This window comes from Pristiophorus japonicus, chromosome 13 (genome assembly GCF_044704955.1).
Source record: "Pristiophorus japonicus isolate sPriJap1 chromosome 13, sPriJap1.hap1, whole genome shotgun sequence".
Taxonomy (NCBI): domain Eukaryota; kingdom Metazoa; phylum Chordata; class Chondrichthyes; family Pristiophoridae; genus Pristiophorus; species Pristiophorus japonicus.
Genome location: NC_091989.1, coordinates 7,779,278 through 7,798,111, shown reverse-complemented (window position 1 = coordinate 7,798,111; position 18,834 = coordinate 7,779,278). Strand labels below are relative to the sequence as shown.

Here is an 18,834-nt window from a genome sequence, read left to right as displayed (position 1 = left end):
ACCCAAGCATCAATAATCTGAAATGAGATGGATAATTAAGACAACAACACTGGGTGGGGGGGGGGGGTCCTCCTACCATTAAGAGATTGTCGAATCAACAATTTGTAATTAAGATAAGCAGAGGGGGAAACTCAGTGGGTGACACTCTTGCCTCGAGTCAGAAGGTTGTGGGTTCAAGTCCCACTCCAGAGACTTGACCACAAAAATCGAGGCTGACACTCCAGTGCAGTGCTGAGGGAGCGCTGCACTGTCGGACGGGAGTCTTTCGGATGAGAAGTTAAACCGAGACCCCGTCTGCTCTCTCAGGTGGATGTAAAAGATCCCATGGCACTATTTCAACAAAAAAAAAAGCAGGGGAGTTATCCCCGGTGTCCTGGGGCCAATATTTATCCCTCAATCAACATCACTAAAAGAGGAAATTAATGCAATTGTAAGGAAAGACATTAGCTTGGATGATGTAGAATCGGTATGGGTAGAGCTACGGAATACCAAGGGGCAGAAAACGCTAGTGGAAGTTGTGTACAGACCTCCAAACAGTAGTAGTGATATGGGGAGGGCATCAAACAGGAAATTAGGGGTGCATGCAATAAAGGTGCAGCAGTTATCATGGGTGACTTTAATATGCATATAGATTGGGCTAACCAAACTGGAAGCTATACAGTGGAGGAGGATTTCCTGGAGTGCATAAGGGATGGTTTTCTAGACCAATATGTCGAGGAACCAACTAGGGGGGAGGCCATTTTAGACTGGGTGTTGTGTAATGAGAGAGGATTAATTAACAATCTCGTTGCGTGAGGCCCCTTGGTGAAGAATGACCATAATATGGTGGAATTCTACATTAGGATGGAGAATGAAACAGTTAATTCAGAGACCATGGTCCAGAACTTAAAGAAGGGTAACTTTGAAGGTATGAGGCGTGAATTGGCTAGGATAGATTGGCGAATGATACTTAAGGGGTTGACTGTGGATGGGCAATGGCAGACATTTAGAGACCGCATGGATGAACTACAAGAATTGTACATCCCTGTCTGGCGTAAAAATAAAAGGGAAGGTGGCTCAACCGTGGCTATCAAGGGAAATCAGGGATAGTATTAAAGCCAAGGAAGTGGCATACAAATTGGCCAGAAATAGCAGCGAACCCGGGGACTGGGAGAAATTTAGAACTCAGCAAAGGAGGACAAAGGGTTTGATTAGGGCAGGGAAAATAGAGTACGAGAGGAAGCTTGCAGGGAACATTAAAATGGACTGCAATAGCTTCTATAGATATGTAAAGAGAAAAAGGTTAGTAAAGACAAACAGAGGTCCCCTGCAGTCAGAATCAGGGGAAAGTCATAACTGGGAACAAAGAAATGGCAGACCAATTGAACAAATACTTTGGTTTGGTATTCACTCAGGAGGACACAAACAACCTTCTGGATATAAGGGGTCAGAGGGTCTAGTGAGAAGGAGGAACTGAGGGAAATCCTTATTAGTCAGGAAATTGTGTTGGGGAAATTGATGGGATTGAAGGCCAATAAATCCCCAGGGCCTGATGGTCTGCATCCCAGAGTACTTAAGGAGGTGGCCTTGGAAATAGCGGATGCACTGACAGTCATTTTCCAACACTCCATAGACTCTAGATCAGTTCCTATGGAGTGGAGGGTAGCCAATGTAACCCCACTTTTTAAAAAACGAAGGAGAGAGAAAACAGGGAATTATAGACCGGTCAGCCTGACATCAGTATTGGTAAAATGATGGAATCAATTATTAAGGATGTCATAGCAGCACATTTGGAAAGAGGTGACATGATAGGTCCAAGTCAGCACGGATGTGTGAAAGGGAAATCATGCTTGACAAATCTTCTGGAATTTTTTGAGGATGTTTCCAGTAGAGTGGACAAGGGAGAACCAGTTGATGTAGTGTAGTCGGACTTCCAGAAGGCTTTCGACAAGGTCCCACACAAGAGATTAATGTGCAAAGTTAAAGCACATGGGATTGGGGGTAGTGTGCTGACGTGGATTGAGAACTGGTTGGCAAACAGGAAGCAAAGAGTAGGAGTAAATGGATACTTTTCAGAATGGCAGGCAGTGACTAGTGGGATACCACAAGGTTCTGTGCTGGGGCCCTAGCTGTTTACATTGTACATTAATGATTTAGACGAAGGAATTAAATGTAGTATCTCCAAATTTGCGGATGACACTAAGTTGTGAGCTGCGAGGAGGATGCTATGAGGCTGCAGAGTGACTTGGATAGGTTAGGTGAGTGGGCAAATGCATGGCAGATGAAGTACAATGTGGATAAATGTGAGGTTATCCACTTTGGTGGTAAAAACAGAGACAGACTATTATCTGAATGGTGACAGATTAGGAAAAGGGGAGGTGCAACAAGACCTGGGTGTCATGGTACATCAGTCATTGAAGGTTGGCATGCAGGTGCAGCAGGCGGTTAAGAAAGCAAATGGCATGTTGGCCTTCATAGCGGATTTGAGTACAGGGGCAGGGAGGTGTTGCTACAGTTGTACAGGGCCTTGGTGAGACCACACCTGGAGTATTGTGTACAGTTTTGGTCTCCTAACTTGAGGAAGGACGTTCTTGCTATTGAGGGATGCAACGAAGGTTCACCAGACTGATTCCCGGGATGGCGGCACTGATATCAAGAAAGACTGGATCAACTGGGCTTGTATTCACTGGAGTTCAGAAGAATGAGGGAGGATCTCATAGAAACGTTTAAAATTCTGACGGGTTTAGACAGGTTAGATGCAGGAAGAATGTTCCCAATGTTGGGGAAGCCCAGAACCAGGGGTCACAGTCTAAGGATAAGGGGTAAGCCATTTAGGACCGAGATGAGGAGAAACTTCTTCACCCAGAGAGTGGTGAACCTGTGGAATTCTCTACCACAGAAAGTTGTTGAGGCCAATTCACTAAATATATTCAAAAAGGAGTTAGATGTCGTCCTTACTATTAGGGGGATCAAGGGGTATGGCACGAAAGCAGGAATGGGGTACTGAAGTTGCATGTTCAGCCATGAACTCATTGAATGGCGGTGCAGGCTCAAAGGGCCGAATGGTCTGCTCCTGCACCTATTTTCCATGTTTCTAAAACAGATTATCTGGGTCATTATCACATTGCTGTTTGTGGGAAGCTTGCTGTGTGCAAATTGACTGCTGCATTTCCCACATTACAACAGTGACTACACTTCAAAAAAGAGTACTTCATTGGCTGTAAAGCGCTTTGGGACGTCCAGTGGTCATGAAAGGCGCTATATAAATGCAAGTCTTTTTTTTTCCTTCAGAATCAACACTGGCTGTTCCATGGGAATGTTTTTTTTTTTTAAAAACTAGCCTGCCAACATAATTAGAAACTAAAATACAGGGTACCTGGAGGTTTGAAATTAGAACTGCATTAAAAGCTTCTCGCCCAAGGCCCAATGAATCTGTATTGGTGTAGGACTGCATTCACTCGCACATTCTTGCAGCAATCTAGGAGTTAATTTATGGCCCAATTTGGTCACAAACAAAACACCCACGAGTTTGATGGCATCAAGAAAAGAGAGTTACTAAACGGAGGGTGGAGTAGGCACCAAACAAAACTGATATATTACAGCAGCCCTGACAGAAATAGGAAAGAAGTTTTAGGTCACGAAATATTCAACCAATAAGAATTGGGACAAGTTTATTAGACACTACAATGTGTTATTACACATGCAGAAATGACGTCAAGCCCATAAATCCGGCCAAATGGAACTGCAAGGCAGCAACACCTTGCACGCTACACGTACCATTCTTATTATACTACGTCCTTCAATAATAAATCAGGCTGATAACCTGATGTACAGAATCTAGATGGACAGCCAAGATCTCAAGCAGTCCAAGGTACTCTACAGCATGCCTCAAGATCCAAGGTCACCTCACCCAGGAGTAAAAGGGAAGAGTGTAAATTATATCGGATATACGGCACAGAAACAGACCATTCGGCCCAACCAGTCCATGCCAGCACTTATGCTCCACTGGAGCCTCCTCCTGGCTTTCCTCATCTAAATCTATCAGCGTAACCCTCTATTCTCTTCTCACTCCTATGCTGGTCCAGTCACCTGGTGACAGTAGGCATCTCAAAATTGCTGGAGAAATACCACCAACGCTGTCTCCGCAAGATCCTGCAAATCCCCTGGGAGGACAGGCGCACCAACGTCAGTGTCCTCGACCAGGCCAACATCGAAGCACTGACCACACTCGACCAGCTCCATTGGGCGGGCCACATCGTCTGCATGCTCAACACAAGACTCCCAAAGCAAGTGCTCTACTCGGAACTCCTACACGGCAAGCGAGCCCCAGGTGGGCAGAGGAAACATTTCAAACACACCCTCAAAGCATCCTTGATAAAGTGCAACATTCCCACCGATACCTGGGAGTCCCTGGCCAAAGACCACCTTAAGTGGAGGAAGAGCATCTGGGAGGGCACTGAGCACCTCGAGTCTCGTCGCCGAGAGCATGCAGAGATCAAGCGCAGGCAGCGGAAGGAGCGTGCGGCAAACCAGTCCCACCCACCCTTTCCTTCAACCACTGCCTGTCCCACCTGTGACAGAGACTGTAATTCCCATATTGGACTGTTCAGTCACCTGAGAACTCACTTTGGGAGTGGAAGCAAGTCTTCCTCGATTTTGAGGGACTGCCTATGATGAGGATGATGGTCTAACCGCCCCTTAAATGCTGTACAACATATCGGAGGAAGGGCTCGGCTATGTTTAATAGCCAATGTTTATGAAAAATAGGTTTACAAATGCAACTGTAAGCAACTTTTCTTGGACTTCATCTAAAAAATAACCTCCCATTGAATTTGTACACTTGGATGAAAGAACGTTGATTATAAAAACATGTGAAAAGGCATTAATGTAACCTAGGATATAGGAAGGTTTCTACTCAAGATGCATTACATCAGGGAGTACCCATCTGGTCTGTTTACAATGGCCCAATACCCTCCGGGGAAATCAAACCACACCCTGATGAAGAACTCGAGGCAGATTGATTTTGCTGCTGAATCAGATGCAAACAATTCCGATCACATACCAGCCAGCACCTGACTCGCATTCCAAGAGTGGAGCTGCAGTGTAGCACTCCCCAACGCAGAGCACTCCAGCAGGATATCACCACGAGCTGCAGTGCGAGAGAGACTGGGATCCCTCGAGCACAGAATATCAACAAACTACGCTGACCTGTATTAATGAGCTAACACCTTGACGTTTCCAGCACTGGCATCACTGCAGTCACTAATCTAGTAAATCTCAAATGCTCACAGCCTACCAAGCTCTACAATTCAGTGTTAGTACGCAAGGAGGCGACAATTCACAAGTATACTCGGATTTTCTTAGTCAACAATGATTGCTGACACAGCTGACACCTTTCGAGCATTGAAATCTGCCACCACGCTCAAGGTCTACAGGGCTGTCTGTAGTGATACCCGCCCTCCTGTATGGCTCAGACATATGGACCAAGGACACCCTCAAAGCCTCCTTGGTAAAATGCAACATCCCCACCGACACCTGGGAGTCCCTGGCCCAAGACCGCCCCAAGTGGAGGAAGTGCATCCGGGAGGGCGCTGAGCGCCTCGAGCCTCGTCGCCGAGAGCATGCAGAAACCAAGCGCAGGCAGCGGAAGGAGCGTGCGGCAAACCAGACTCCCCACCCACCCTTTCCTTCATCCACTGTCTGTCCCACCTGTGACAGAGACTGGAATTCCCATATTGGACTGTTCAGTCACCTGAGAACTCACTTTTAGAGTGGGAGCAAGTCTTCCTCGATTCCGAGGAACTGCCGATGATGATGATTCAGTCACCACTTCACCGGAAAGTGGTTACATCACTACACTACAATTATGAATTTTGGTGATAGAAGTTATACTGCAGCTGCACAAAGCTCTGGTTAGACCACACCTGGAGAACGGTGTTCAGTTCTGGGCACGACACCTTAAGGAAGGATCATCATCATCATCATCATAGGCGGTCCCTCATATCGAGGATGACCCGCTTTCACGCCAAAAAAGGGATGAGTTCACAGGTGTTTCAATGAAGGACCTAATATGCCAGATCCCGAACTACACGTTGAAGGGTGGAAGATGCCTGTGCGTGGAGTTCTTTTGTTAAAAACGTGGGCTGGCCGTTGCACATCAGCCACCACACGGGCTTGACAGAGTTAGGTCTTGATCCAGTTGCAAGGGTTACCAAAGACTAACTGGAGACCAGCTCTGCTGCACAGACCTAGTGCGCACACATATCGCAGTGTGGGCTGGGCCCGTTCTGCCCCTGGGCCCTCACCTCTTCTGGGCCCCAGATTCACGCCTCCCCTGGGCCCCGGTCACTTCCATCTACAATCTCTCGCCACTCCTTCGCCCCTCCCGCTGTGCCTGCCCGCACTGCAATCAGCGACCTGGCTTCACAGCCGTCGCCCTCCTGCAGCAGCACGCGCTGCTCCCTCCAATGGCCCCGGCCTGCCAATGATCTTTCAGGCCGGGACCACACCAATTTCCGGGCCGGGCCACCGCATGCTGCTCTCTCCAATGGCCCCGGCCTGCCAGTGGTCTTTCAGGCCGGGACTGCGCCGATTTCCGGGCCCGGAAAGATATACTGGCCTTGGAGAGAGTGCAGCGTAGGTTTACCAGAATTACATACCTGGACTCCAGGGGTTAAATTACGAGGAGATACTGCGCAAATTAGGGTTGTATTCCCTTTGATCAAAGTTTAAGGGGAACAGATAGATAGAGAGAAACTATTCCCGCTGACTGGGGTTCTAGGACTAGGGGGCATAGTCTTAAAATTAGAGCCAGACCCTTCAGGAGTGAAATTAGGAAACATTTCTACACACAAAGGGTGGTAGAAATTTAGAACTTTCTTCCACAAATGGCAACGGATACTGGATCAATTCTTAATTTTAAAATCGGAGATTGATAAATTTTTGTTAACCACAAGATATTAAGGGATATCGGGTATATGGAGATGTGCCATGATCTCATTGAATTGTGGAACAGACTTGAGGTGCTAAATGGCTACTCCTGTTTCGAGTTGGTAAAGAAATTAAGAATTGATGAGTCACTATCATTTACTCGTAACAGAACAGTTTCTTTACGGTAAAGCTGCAAGCTATAATGCAGCAGGTCCACAAAGTAACAGTAAATACTTACAATATGCAAAAAGTAATGAATGGGCTGTTTGGCTTTTTCCTCAGAAGCCTGGCCAGAGAATTGCACCAACTTCTTTCGAGTTGTGGTTTGAAGGGAAGAGGGTTTTGCATGACATTAAATCCCAATTGACCTTTCCTTAACTGAATTCAAAAAACAAAAAAAAACACTAAGTGCCTTTGCGCTTAAGCTAGCGGAGAATAGATCCTTGCAGCTCCGGGCTTAAAATACATCACAGGGAGGGAGGGGCACTCCATTTCCTCGAGACCCTGAAGATTTAATACCTGATCTGTGCCATTCTAGGTCAGGAGCAGCAGAGAGGGCACACGACCAATTTGGTCGCGACTTCCCCACACTGGCTCTCGTTTGCTGCACCCTGACCCCTCTGGGAAGAGGCGCGTGCATACGGAGAAAGGGGCGAGCACAGAGAGTCCCAGCTCAGTCTTGTTTCTTTGCGTAGCTGTCACTGCCCTTCAATGGTTTGTCCACCAACCAGGGAGGTTGGGATTTATATATTTTTTTTAAGAAATAAAATAATTTAAATTTGGAGAGACTGTGTCTGTGCCACCTACTTACTTGGTGACACTATGGATTTCAGAGGCTAAATAATAGATTTGGGAATTTCAGAATTAACAAACTGTATTGACACCAGAGCTACAAGCGAGGGTGTTGAGGTGTAGTGACAGCAACAGCACACATCAGCCAGTAGCTGACTGGCGTCATGCCAAGAAGTGATGCACCACAATCGCTGTCTCAGCACAGTGCAGGTATTCCATCTGGGCATGAACTGTACTCTAATAATGGCAGTGAATAGGCCAATAATTTGTCCCAAACTACACTCAGCTAGTTTAAGCAGACAAAATCCTCTCTGGCTACAGGCGAGGTGCCAGAGGACTGGAGGCCTGCTAATGTTGTACCATTGTTTAAAAAAAGGGAGAAAGGGACAGACCGAGTAATTACAGGCCAGTCAGCCTAACCTCAGTGGTGGGAAAATTATTGGAAAAAATTCAAAGGGACAGGATAAATCTTCATTTAGGAAGACATGGATTATTCAAGGACAGTTAGCATGGATTTGTTACGGGAAGGTCATGTCTGACTAACTTGATTGATTTTTTTTGAGCGGGTAACCAGGAGAGTCGATGAGGGCAGTGCGTTTGATATAGTGTATATGGATTTTAGCAGGGCTTTTGATAAGGTCCCACATGGCAGACTGGTCACGAAAGTAAAAGCCCATGGGATCAAGGGCAAAGTGGCAAGTTTGATCCAAAATTCACTCAGAGGCAGGAAGCAAAAGGTAATGGTTGATGGGTGTTTGTGACTGGAAGGATGTTTCCAGTTGGTTTCCGCAGGGCACATTACTCAGTACCTTGCTTTTTGTGGCATGTGTCAAATGATTTAGACTTGAACGCAGGGAGTATGATTAAGAAGTTTGCAGAGGATACAAAAATTGTCCATGGTGATTGATAATGAAGAAGAAAGCTGCAGACTGCAGGAAGATATCAATGTACTGGTCAGGTGGGCAGAACAGTGGCAAATGGAGTTCAATCCGGACAAATGTAAGGTCATGCATTTGAGGAGGGCTAACAAAGCAAGGGATTACACATTAAATGGTAGGACACTGAGAAGTGTAGAGGAACAAGGGGACCTTGGAGTGCAGGTCCACAGATCCCTGAAGGTAGCAGGCCAGGTAGATAAGGTGGTTAAGGCGGCATACGGAATACTTGCCTTCATTAGCCGAGGCATAGAATACGAGCAGGGAGGTTATGCTTGAACTGTATAAAACACTAGTTAGGCTACAGCTAGAGTACTGCATGCAGTTCTGGTCACCACATTACAGGAAAGCTGTAATTGCACTATAGAGGATACAGAGGAGATTTACGAGGATGTTGCCTGGACTGGAGAATTTTAGCTACGAGGAAAGATTGGATAGCCTGGGGTTATTTTCTTTGGAACAGAGGAGGCTGAGGGGAGACCTTATTGAGGTGTATAAAATTATGAGGGGCCTGGATAGAATGGCTAGGAAGCACCAATTTTCCATTAGCAGAGGGGTCAACAACTAGGGGACATAGATTTAAAGTAAAATAATTGGTAGAAGGTTTAGAGGGGATTTGAGGGGAAATGTTTTCACCCAGAAGATGGTGGGGATCTGGAACTCTGTCTGAAAGGGTGGTAGAGGCAGAAACCCTCACCACATTTAACAAGAACTTGGATGTGCACTTGAAGTGGCGTAACCTACAGAGCTACGGACTAAGAGCTGGAAAGTGAGATTAGTCTGGGTAGCTCTTTGTCAGCCAGCAAGGACATGATGGGCCGAAATGGCCTCCTTCTGTGCTGCAAATTGCTATGATTCTACAGAATACACACACTTTTAGTTTACTTGGTTTAAAGAGCAATTGAGGAAACCTCCTTCCCTCTGCAGAACCACACGACTTCTGTTTAGGGAAGGGAAGGCAAGACTAAAAGAGAAAGGAAATGAGAGGATACCACATGGGTCCGAACTACACAACACTCAAATGTGACCGCATCGTACACTTAAAGTTCCATGGTGCGGGTTCTGTCTGATCAGAAAACTACAGGACCAGTAACCTGCACGGTATCCTATTAAGTACCACAGTCTTGAGCGTTACCTTCATTTTAAAGAAATGGTCGGTGCAACTTCTCAAGGGCAGGGCAGAGGCTGGCAATACAAGCAGGAGAAGCGAAGAGCGTCATCCATTGGCCCGAACCCGCAAACATGGCCGAAGGCTTGAAGACGACAAGAACGATCTTGCGGAATGGTACAACAAAACTGTGGATCAGAGCAGCAACTGGTTGAAGGTCGGGCCAACCAAAGACATTCTGAACAGGGATTGGAACAAACTGTTGCATCACACACACAAAATACCAGAATCTTCCTGATCCACCTTTACAAAAGGAATCCCTCCAGTTATAATCCTCTTATAACATTGCTGTGAAGCACCTTGGGATGTTTTACTACGTTAAAGGCGCTATATAAATACAAGTTGTTGTTGTGGACAATGGAAACCAATGGATAATAAGAAGTGCCCAAATATTAGTCTCGTAGGCACAGTCCAGCAATACCCCTGGGGAACAGTGACATAATAGGGTACGGTAGCACAGCGGTCATGTTACAGGTCTAGTAATCCAGAGGACTGGACTAGTGATCTGGAGACGCAAGTTCAAATCCCACCACGGCAGCTGGGGAATATAAATTTAATTAAAAAGCTAGCATCAGTAATGGTGATCACAAAACCACCGAGTTCACTAATGCCCTTTAGGGAAGGAAATCTGCCTCCCTTACCCAGTCTGGCCGATGTGACTCTAGACCCACAGAAATGTGGATGACTCTTAACTGCCCTCTGAAATGGCCCAGGGAGCCCCTCAGTTGTATTCAAGGCGGCGACTCACCAACACCTTCCCAAGGGCAATTAGGGACAAGCAATAAATGCCAGCCTTGCCAGCGATGCCCACATACCGGGAATAAATTTTTTTTTTTTTTTTTTTTTTTTTAAAAAAGACCACAATCCAACAAAAAGATGTTGCAGTTTTAGCCACCAAAAGGTGAATGCGTACTTCCTTCTCGTTTGGATTTCAATGAGGTGGTGTTTCATGGAAGTCATTTCCTCTGCAGAAAGACTGGTGAGTGACTTGGGCAGTAGATGACGAAGGGGTGCCATGATGTAAATGTGCACTGGAAAAGGTAACTCTGGGGAAGCAAGGGACAGCAAAAAAAACCTCATTTTGCAGCAATTTAATGTAAATAAATACAAGTTGTTGTACAACAGTTGGAGAACCGTAAAACCCCTCTGTGATTCCCCGATGCACTGATGGGAAACAATCAAGACAAACATCAAGAGGTTATTCATCCTCAAAAGGTGTTCAGGAGGCGAGAGGGAGACAGAGGGAATTGTCCCAACTCCAGAAGAGCATGCAAAACCTGCTCCTGCTGCAGTCGATGGGGGTCAATGTCGCGGGGGAACTCCAAGAGGTGAAGGGCCAGCAAGCCTCGCTCCTTGCCTCAGAGTCCTCCAAAATCATTTTCCGCTCCGTCGAGCAGGATGAGACGTGTTCGCGCTTCTTCTTCCAAAAAAAGGTACACAGGGGGAGCTCTGTGATCAGCAGCCTAAAGGAAGATGATGGTTCTGTGACGTCTTCACAGCCCGACATGCTGAGGATCAGCAAATCCTTCTATGCCGGGCTGTACGACATCAAGCCCACAGGCCGCGTGGCCTCCCTGTCGTCTATCTCAGAGGTCTTAGACGACAGCGAACGGGAGAGTCTGGACCACCCGCTAACTCTGGATGAGATGGCAAAGGCCGTCTGGTCCCTTGCGACGAGTAAAACTCCCGGAAGCGGCGGCTTCCCGGTCAAGTTGTATGTGGCTCTGTGGGACTGGATGGGCCCGGACCTCCTGGAAGTGTACAGGGGTATGCTTCTGGCCGGCAGTATGTCAGAATCAATCAATGAGGAAAGGCATCATCACCCTCATCTACAAGCAGAAGAGGGATAGGGAGGAAATCGAAAACTGGCAGCCCATCTCGCTGCTCACTGCGGACTACAAGATCCTGTCAAAGGTCATTGCAGACAGGGTCAAGTCTGCTCTGGAGCTGGTGATCCACCCGGACCAGACCTGTGCTGTCCCAGGGAGGAAGATCTCGGATAGCCTCGCGCTACTCAGGGATACGATCGCCTGCGTGTGGGACAGGAGGGTGGACACATGTTTAATCAGCTTGGACCAGGATAAGGCCTTTGACAGGATATCGCACGTGTGCCTGATGGACGTGCTCTCCAAAATGGGGTTTGGGGAGGGTATCCGCAATTGGATCCAACTGCTCTACACAGACATCAGTAGCACAGTTCTAATCAACGGGTGGGAAACTGAAAGCTTTCCGATCAGGTCTGGCGTCAGGCAAGGCTGTCCCCTCTCCTCTGTCTTGTTTGTGCGCTGTATCGAACCCTTTGCCGAGTCCATCAGGAAGGATGCGAGCATTAGAAGGGTGACGATCCCAGGCAGCGGAGGCGCTCAGGTCAAGACCTCCCTGTACATGGACGACGTCACCGTCTTTTGCTCGGATCCGCAGTCGGTCCGCAGATTGCTCACAATCTGTGACCAGTTTGAACTGGCCTCGGGAGCAAAGGTCAATCGCAGCAAAAGCGAGGTCATGTTCTTTGGCAACTGGGCCGACCGATCCTTTATTCCCTTCACCGTTAAGCCAGATTACCTGAAGGTGTTGGGAATATGGTTCGAAGTGGACGGGGCGTGCGCCAAAAACTGGGAAGAGCGTATCGCCAAAGTGAAACAAAAAACTGGGATGGTGGAAGCTGCACTCCCTCTCCATGGCAGGAAAGAACCTGGTCATCAGGAGTGAGGTGCTCTCGGTGTTGTTGCACGTGGCACAGGTCTGGCCCATCTCACGCTCCTGTGCTGTGGCAGTCACCCGGCCGTGTTCCACTTTGTCTGGAGGTCCAAAATGGACCGTGTCCGCAGAGACACGATGTACAAATCTCTGGACAGTAGAGGAAAGGATGTTCCGAACGTGGCCCTCATCCTGATGGCCACCTTTGCTTGCGGCTGCATCAAGCTGTGCACAGACCCCCGGTACGCAAACACCAAGTGTCACTACGTGCTGAGGTTCTACCTGTCCCCGGTGTTGCGAAAGATGGATCTGGCCACGCTGCCGCGAAACGCCCCCACCAGTTGGACCATGCCTGTCCACCTGTCCTTCGTGGAAAAGTTTTTCGGAAAAAACCCCTTTGACCACAAGGCCATAAAGCTGTGGTCGGCACCCAAGGTCCTGGACGCCCTACGAAAAAAGGAGAGGGTGGACCCTGTCGGGTGGTTCCCCGAGCAGACTGTCAAACTTGTCTGTCAGAACGTCTCATCACCAGAGCTTTCACACAAGCACCAAGACGTAGCTTGGTTGGTGGTGAGAAGGGCTTTACCCGTCAGATCCTTCATGCACAGCCGGGGTTTCAGAGACACGGCACGGTGCCCCCGAGTTGGCTGTGGTGTGGACGAGACAATCATCCGTCTCCTTTGGGATTGCCGCTTTGCAAGGCAGGTCTGGATGGAGATGCAGTGGTTGCTGTCGAGGTTCATCCCAAACAGCTCCGTAACACAGGACTCTGTGCTCTACGGGCTGTTCCCAGGGACACACACCGAGACAGACATCACCTGCTGCTGGAGGGCCAGCAACTCGGTGAAAGACGCAGTTTGGTCTTGCCGAAACTTGCTGATCTTCCCGAAACTTGCTGGTCTTCCAGAGCAAGGAGATGTCCACGTCTGCGTGTTGCAGACTGGCGCAATCCAAGATCCAGGAGTACGGGCTGAGGGACGCACTTAAAATTGGTGCAGTCGCCGCAAAGGCACGGTGGGGAAGGGCCACAGTTTAAAGCCCTTCCGTCACAGTAAACCCAGGGGCTGGAATCAGTATAAAACTCCCCTCGGGCTGCAATGGCAAACCCTTTGTATACATAGAGCACCGTGATGTGAAAAAATACTTATGCAGTGCCATGGATAATGAAAGTTCTATTTAGTAATGTACATTGGAAAGAAATGTAACTATACGGTACACAGTGAAGGTAGTGGCACATGTAATGTAACTTGATGAACGTACCACAATGTATCCTGGATTGTATGAATTGTACCTTGAAATGTAAAGTAAAGAAATGTATTGAACGGAACTGCGGTCAGCATCCAAATGTACTGAACTGCTTTCGAATGTATTGTGCAAATTTTTGATATGTATAAAGTATATTTTGAAATTAAAAAAAATAAAAAAATTGTATTTATATAGTGCCTTTATGTAAAGCATCCCAAGGCACATCATCATCAGCATCATAGGCAGTCCGTCGAACCGAGCATGACTTCCTTCCTCGCCCCCCCCCAAAAAAAGGATGAGTTCACAGGTGTTTCAATGAATAATATTCCGGATCCTGAACTACATCCTGAAAGGTGGAAGATGCCGGTGCGTGGATTTTTGTTTTTATAAACGTTGCACACCAGCCACCACACGGGCTTGACAGAGCGAGGTCTTGGTCCAGTGGCAAGGGTTGACCAAGACGACTGGAGTCCAGCACTGCTGCACGGGCCTAGTGCACACACATATCGCAGTGTGGGCTGGGCCGTGCTGCCCCTGGGACCCGGCCCTGAACTCACGCTTCTCCTGGGCCCCAATCACATCCCTCCACAGTCTCTCGCCGCTCCTGCTGTATCTGCCCACGCTCCAATCACCAATCTGAACCTTGATGACGCTTCACAGGTGTATTGTAAAACAATAAATTTGACATCAAGACACACAAGGAGAAATTAGGGCCGATGACCAAAACCTTGGTCAAAGAGGTATGTTTTAAGGAGCGTCTTAAAAAAGGAGAAAGAGAGGTAGAGAGGTTTAGGCAGGGAGTTACAGAGCTCAGGGCCTAGGCAACAGAAGGCACGGCTACCAATGGTTGAGCGATTAAAAATCGGGGATGCACAAGAGAGCAGAATTGGAGAAACGCAGATATCTCGGGAGGTTGTGGGGCTGGAGGAGATTACAGAAATAGGGAGGGGCGAGGCCATGGAGGGATTTGTAAACAAGAATGGGAATTTTGAAATCGAGGCGTTGCTTAACCGGAAGCCAATGTAGGTCAGCGAGCACAGGGGGTGATGGGTGAGCGGGACTTGGTGCGAGTTCGGACACATGCAGCCAAGTTTTGGATGCCATCAAGTTTACGTAGGGTACAGTGTGGGAGGCCAGCCGTGTTGGAATCGTCAAATCCAGAGGTAACAAAGGCACAGATGATGGTTTCAGTAGCGGATGAGCTGAGGCATGGGCGGAGTCAGGCGATGTTATGGAGGTGGAAATAGGCGGGCTTAGTTATGCCGCATATTGTGGTCCAAGTCTGCGATGGCTCGAGACCCAATCATCCGCCTCATGTCCTAAAGAAAAAGGGGAAAGTACCCCCACCCCCCGAAATTCTCATCAGGTATAGACTGCAGTAACTGTCTCAGAAGACTGGGGAAGGACTGTAAAGTTGACAGCGTTCTCAAGATGATCAGTGGGATTGTGGACTGGAATACTGTTTATTTACCTAATTAAGCACCTTATCTTTAGGGCCCTACCAGAGAGGGATAGGTTTAAATGCATGACAAGAGGGACTGAAGAGCGAGAGAAAGAGAGAGCGAGCGAGAGAAATAGAGAGAAGTTAACTGCTGCCATTATAGCTTTCGTTTTAAAGCCCAGTTGAGATCATTAAATGAAATGTTTGCCTGCATTACACTTGCAGTTCAAACTAATATTGCAATTCATACATTTAATCCCATTACATTACAACAGTGACTACACTTCAAAAGCTACTCAATTGACTTCAAAAGCACTTTGGGACATCCGGAGGTTGTAAAAGACACTGTGTAAATGCAAGGCTCTCGTGCTCTCTCTCTAGGAATCTTTACATTTTCTCCAGTGTGATTCTCCTAGCCAGCGTTCTGCCCTCAGCCCAACTCCACCGAGAATCAGAACTGATGAGGGGCAACCTAATTAATTTGGCAGCAGCCAAAATTGTGAACCGTGTTGCCATAGCAATATGCACCACCTCATTCCACAGCACTGTCATTTGATTTGTAAATATTTGACAAGCTGACCCCAGCTGTAAAGTGGCAACTATTGCAACAACATTTCAAACTACAGTAGAGACTTTTAAAGGATGGAAGCACAACCTGCTACAATATTCCAGGTACCATCTTATTTTTAAACAAGGAAAAAGAAAGATAGAGAGCAGGAACTATACCATTAACAACATTACGAATGTTTTTTTTTTAAAAACATTACATCGGATATCCGACACAGAAACAGGCCATTGGGCCCAACCAGTCCATGCTGGTGTTTATGCTCCACTCAAGCCTCCTCCCGTCTTTCCTCATCTAAATCTATCAGCATAACCCTCTATTCCCTTCTCCCCCATTGGCTTGTCCAGCCTCCCCTTAAATGCATCGATACTATTCGCCTCAACCACTCCCTGTGGTAGTGAGCTCCACATTCTCACCACTCTCTGGGTAAAGAATTTTACTTCTGAATTCTATTAGATTTCTTGGTTACTATCTTGTATTGATGGCCTCCAATTACACTCTTCCCCACAAGTAGGTCTGCCATGGCTAATGTGTGTTAGGTGAGTTAATCATGAGTCATCAGGGCTGCACTTCCTTCCTCCTCCACCAGTAACTCGTGCTAGACCTATTACTTCCAAAACTGATTAAATCAGACAAAAAAGTATTTCAGCAGAGCTAACCAAATACCAGCAAGATGTCTCAGTACAAAAAAAGGGCAACATTTTTATAACATATTCTGAGCTCCTGTCTGAAATATACTGGAAGGTTAAAACGAATCAGCAATTTACGGCACAGAAAAAGGCCATTCAGCCCATCGTGTCTGTGCCAGCCCAAAAAGAGCTATCCAGCCTAATCCCACTTTCCAGCTCTTGGCCCGAAGGTTACGGCACTTCAAGCGCACATCCAAGTACTTTTTAAATGTGGTGAGGGTTTCTGCCTCTACCACCCTTTCAGGCAGTGAGTTCTAGACCCCCACCACCCTCTGGGTGAAACAATTCTCCTCAATTCACCTCTAATTCTTCTACCAATTACTTTGCATTTATTTAAAACTTTTTTTTTTAAAACGCAGCAAGTGGTTGGATTCAGGAATGCACTGCCTCAAAGGGTGGTGCAGCCAGATTCAATCTGATCTTTAAAGAAGGGAGTTGGATAAGTATCTGAAGGTTAAATAAAGTTGCGGGGCTATGGGGAAAGGGAGTGGGCAGAGGCTCGATGGGCAGAATGGCCTCCTTCTGTGCTGTAACCGTTCCATGATTCTACTCAATGATTCTATGCCTCTGGGTTACTGATTTCTCTGTTATACTTCGACTTTCACTAGTTTAGTTGCAATACAAGGCGTTTAAAGTATCTATAGCAACCGGCACAAACTCTCCGGGGGAGCAGAGTGAGCTGATCTCTGCCATGCCCATTTGTCACAAGGCGAGAGGCATGTCAGAGCCAAAGACATGCCTCCCCTGCACATGTTCACCTCCAAATCAGTTGCGAACGAAACTGATACGGTAGCGGCCCTGTAACTCCGCAACTTCTGAAATTTCCAAATGGTAATCTGGGAAAAACCCACTGACATCCGAAAAATAAAACACAAAATTCACCTAAAATAAATCTTAACAGTCAAGCATCGGTTCCTGAAGACACGTGAAGTTCACAGGCATTTCCGGATGCTGAACCAGCCGAGAAATCAGGTTATTAGAAGCACGAGTTTCTAATTTTAGCCTCACTATTAAATAAGCGATTACAATATTAAAGGAATTCGTTCGATGTGAGGTTTGATTGGGGCAAGAGTGCCACAAAGTGGCTGAGAGAGCGAAAACTAAATTCAGTCATTAACTAAAGACGAAGCGTCTTTATTGTTTCCAATGTCATGGATACAAGTTTGTAAATAACCCGGCTTTTGACCACAGGCAGTCACGTGTATTGCAAAGAGCTGATTGCCAACACACACACACAAAATATTACAACAAATAAAGTCTAGAACAATAAGACTCCTAAATCGCGGGAGAGCGCATTTCACTACACACACACAAAAAACGGAGAACTGCGCCCGTCTCACAAAAGAAATGCTCACGTCGAGCATTCAGCGGTGCACAGGCACCCGCATGTTGTAAAGGCACCAGTGACATTCCCCGACTCGGTTACCATTCGCGCACTGAGAGAATCGTGGCTTTCTCTGTACTGTAACTCAAATTAACAGGTCTAATTTCCAGCTGGCTTTCTCTACACCGTAACCCAAATTAACAGGTCTAATTTCTCAATCTACGATTGACTCACATCGGGCTGGCACTGCAGGTCGCTCATCCTTGTAAGGGATCCAGATTTTCTGCATTGGGTTCCGCGTTAGCTCCCTGGGCATTGTCTGGCTGCGGCTGGTTTGGATGGGGGCTTTGGGGCTTTTTTTTTTGTATTGTGGGATTCCAGCAATGCCGAGAAGGGAAGGGGGGGGGGTGGGGGTGGCGGTGGTTTGTCAACGTGTGTGGTTCTGGTTCAACTCCAATCTGATCCGCAATGCTGCAAATGAGAGATGCTGCTGAAACAGCGAGAGTTAGAATCCCAGCACTGGACCGGCTGGGTGACTCAGCGCCGGCCGGCTTTTGTAACCCCTCGCCGGGCGCGGGGTGACTCCCCACCGCGTCACCGCCGCCTTCCACCAATGGCCCAGCACCATGCAAATGACTAGAACGTAAAACCCCCGCCATCTCGCTGCTGATTGGCCCGCGCCTTTGCTACATCCCCGCTCATTTGACTGGCTGCAACTGATACTGTTGGGTTAGAAATCGTTACAGCCTGAAAATAATTTTTTTTAAAGATTTATTAACCCATGGTCTGTACCGGATCAGATAAGTGGATCTTGGGGATGTGTGTAACAGAAAGACTTGCATTTCTGCAGCGCCTTTCACGTCCCAAAGCGCTTTACAGCCAATGAAATACTTTTTTTTTGGACGTGCAGTCACTGCTGTAATGCAAGCATGCACCAATACGCGCACAGCAAGCTCCCACAAACATCAATGTGATAATAACCAGATAATCTGCAATGTTGCTTGAGGGATAAATATTGGCCAGAACACCAAGGAGAGAGAACTCCTCTTGCTCTTCTTCGAAATAATGC

The 18,834-nt window shown here is 47.3% G+C and overlaps 1 protein-coding gene across 3 annotated transcripts in view; it reads right to left on the bottom strand.

Moving 5' to 3' along the window:
• Positions 1–18,295, bottom strand: part of pfkfb3 (6-phosphofructo-2-kinase/fructose-2,6-biphosphatase 3) — a 51,044-nt gene extending 32,749 nt beyond the window's left edge. For all 3 annotated transcript variants that reach the window (XM_070897114.1, XM_070897113.1, XM_070897116.1), the window contains exon 1: positions 18,000–18,295. In XM_070897114.1, the coding sequence (XP_070753215.1) occupies positions 18,000–18,081 (82 nt within the window). In that variant the 5' untranslated portion in view covers positions 18,082–18,295. The remainder of the gene's footprint in view (positions 1–17,999) is intronic.
• Between the last annotated feature and the right edge of the window lie 539 nt (positions 18,296–18,834).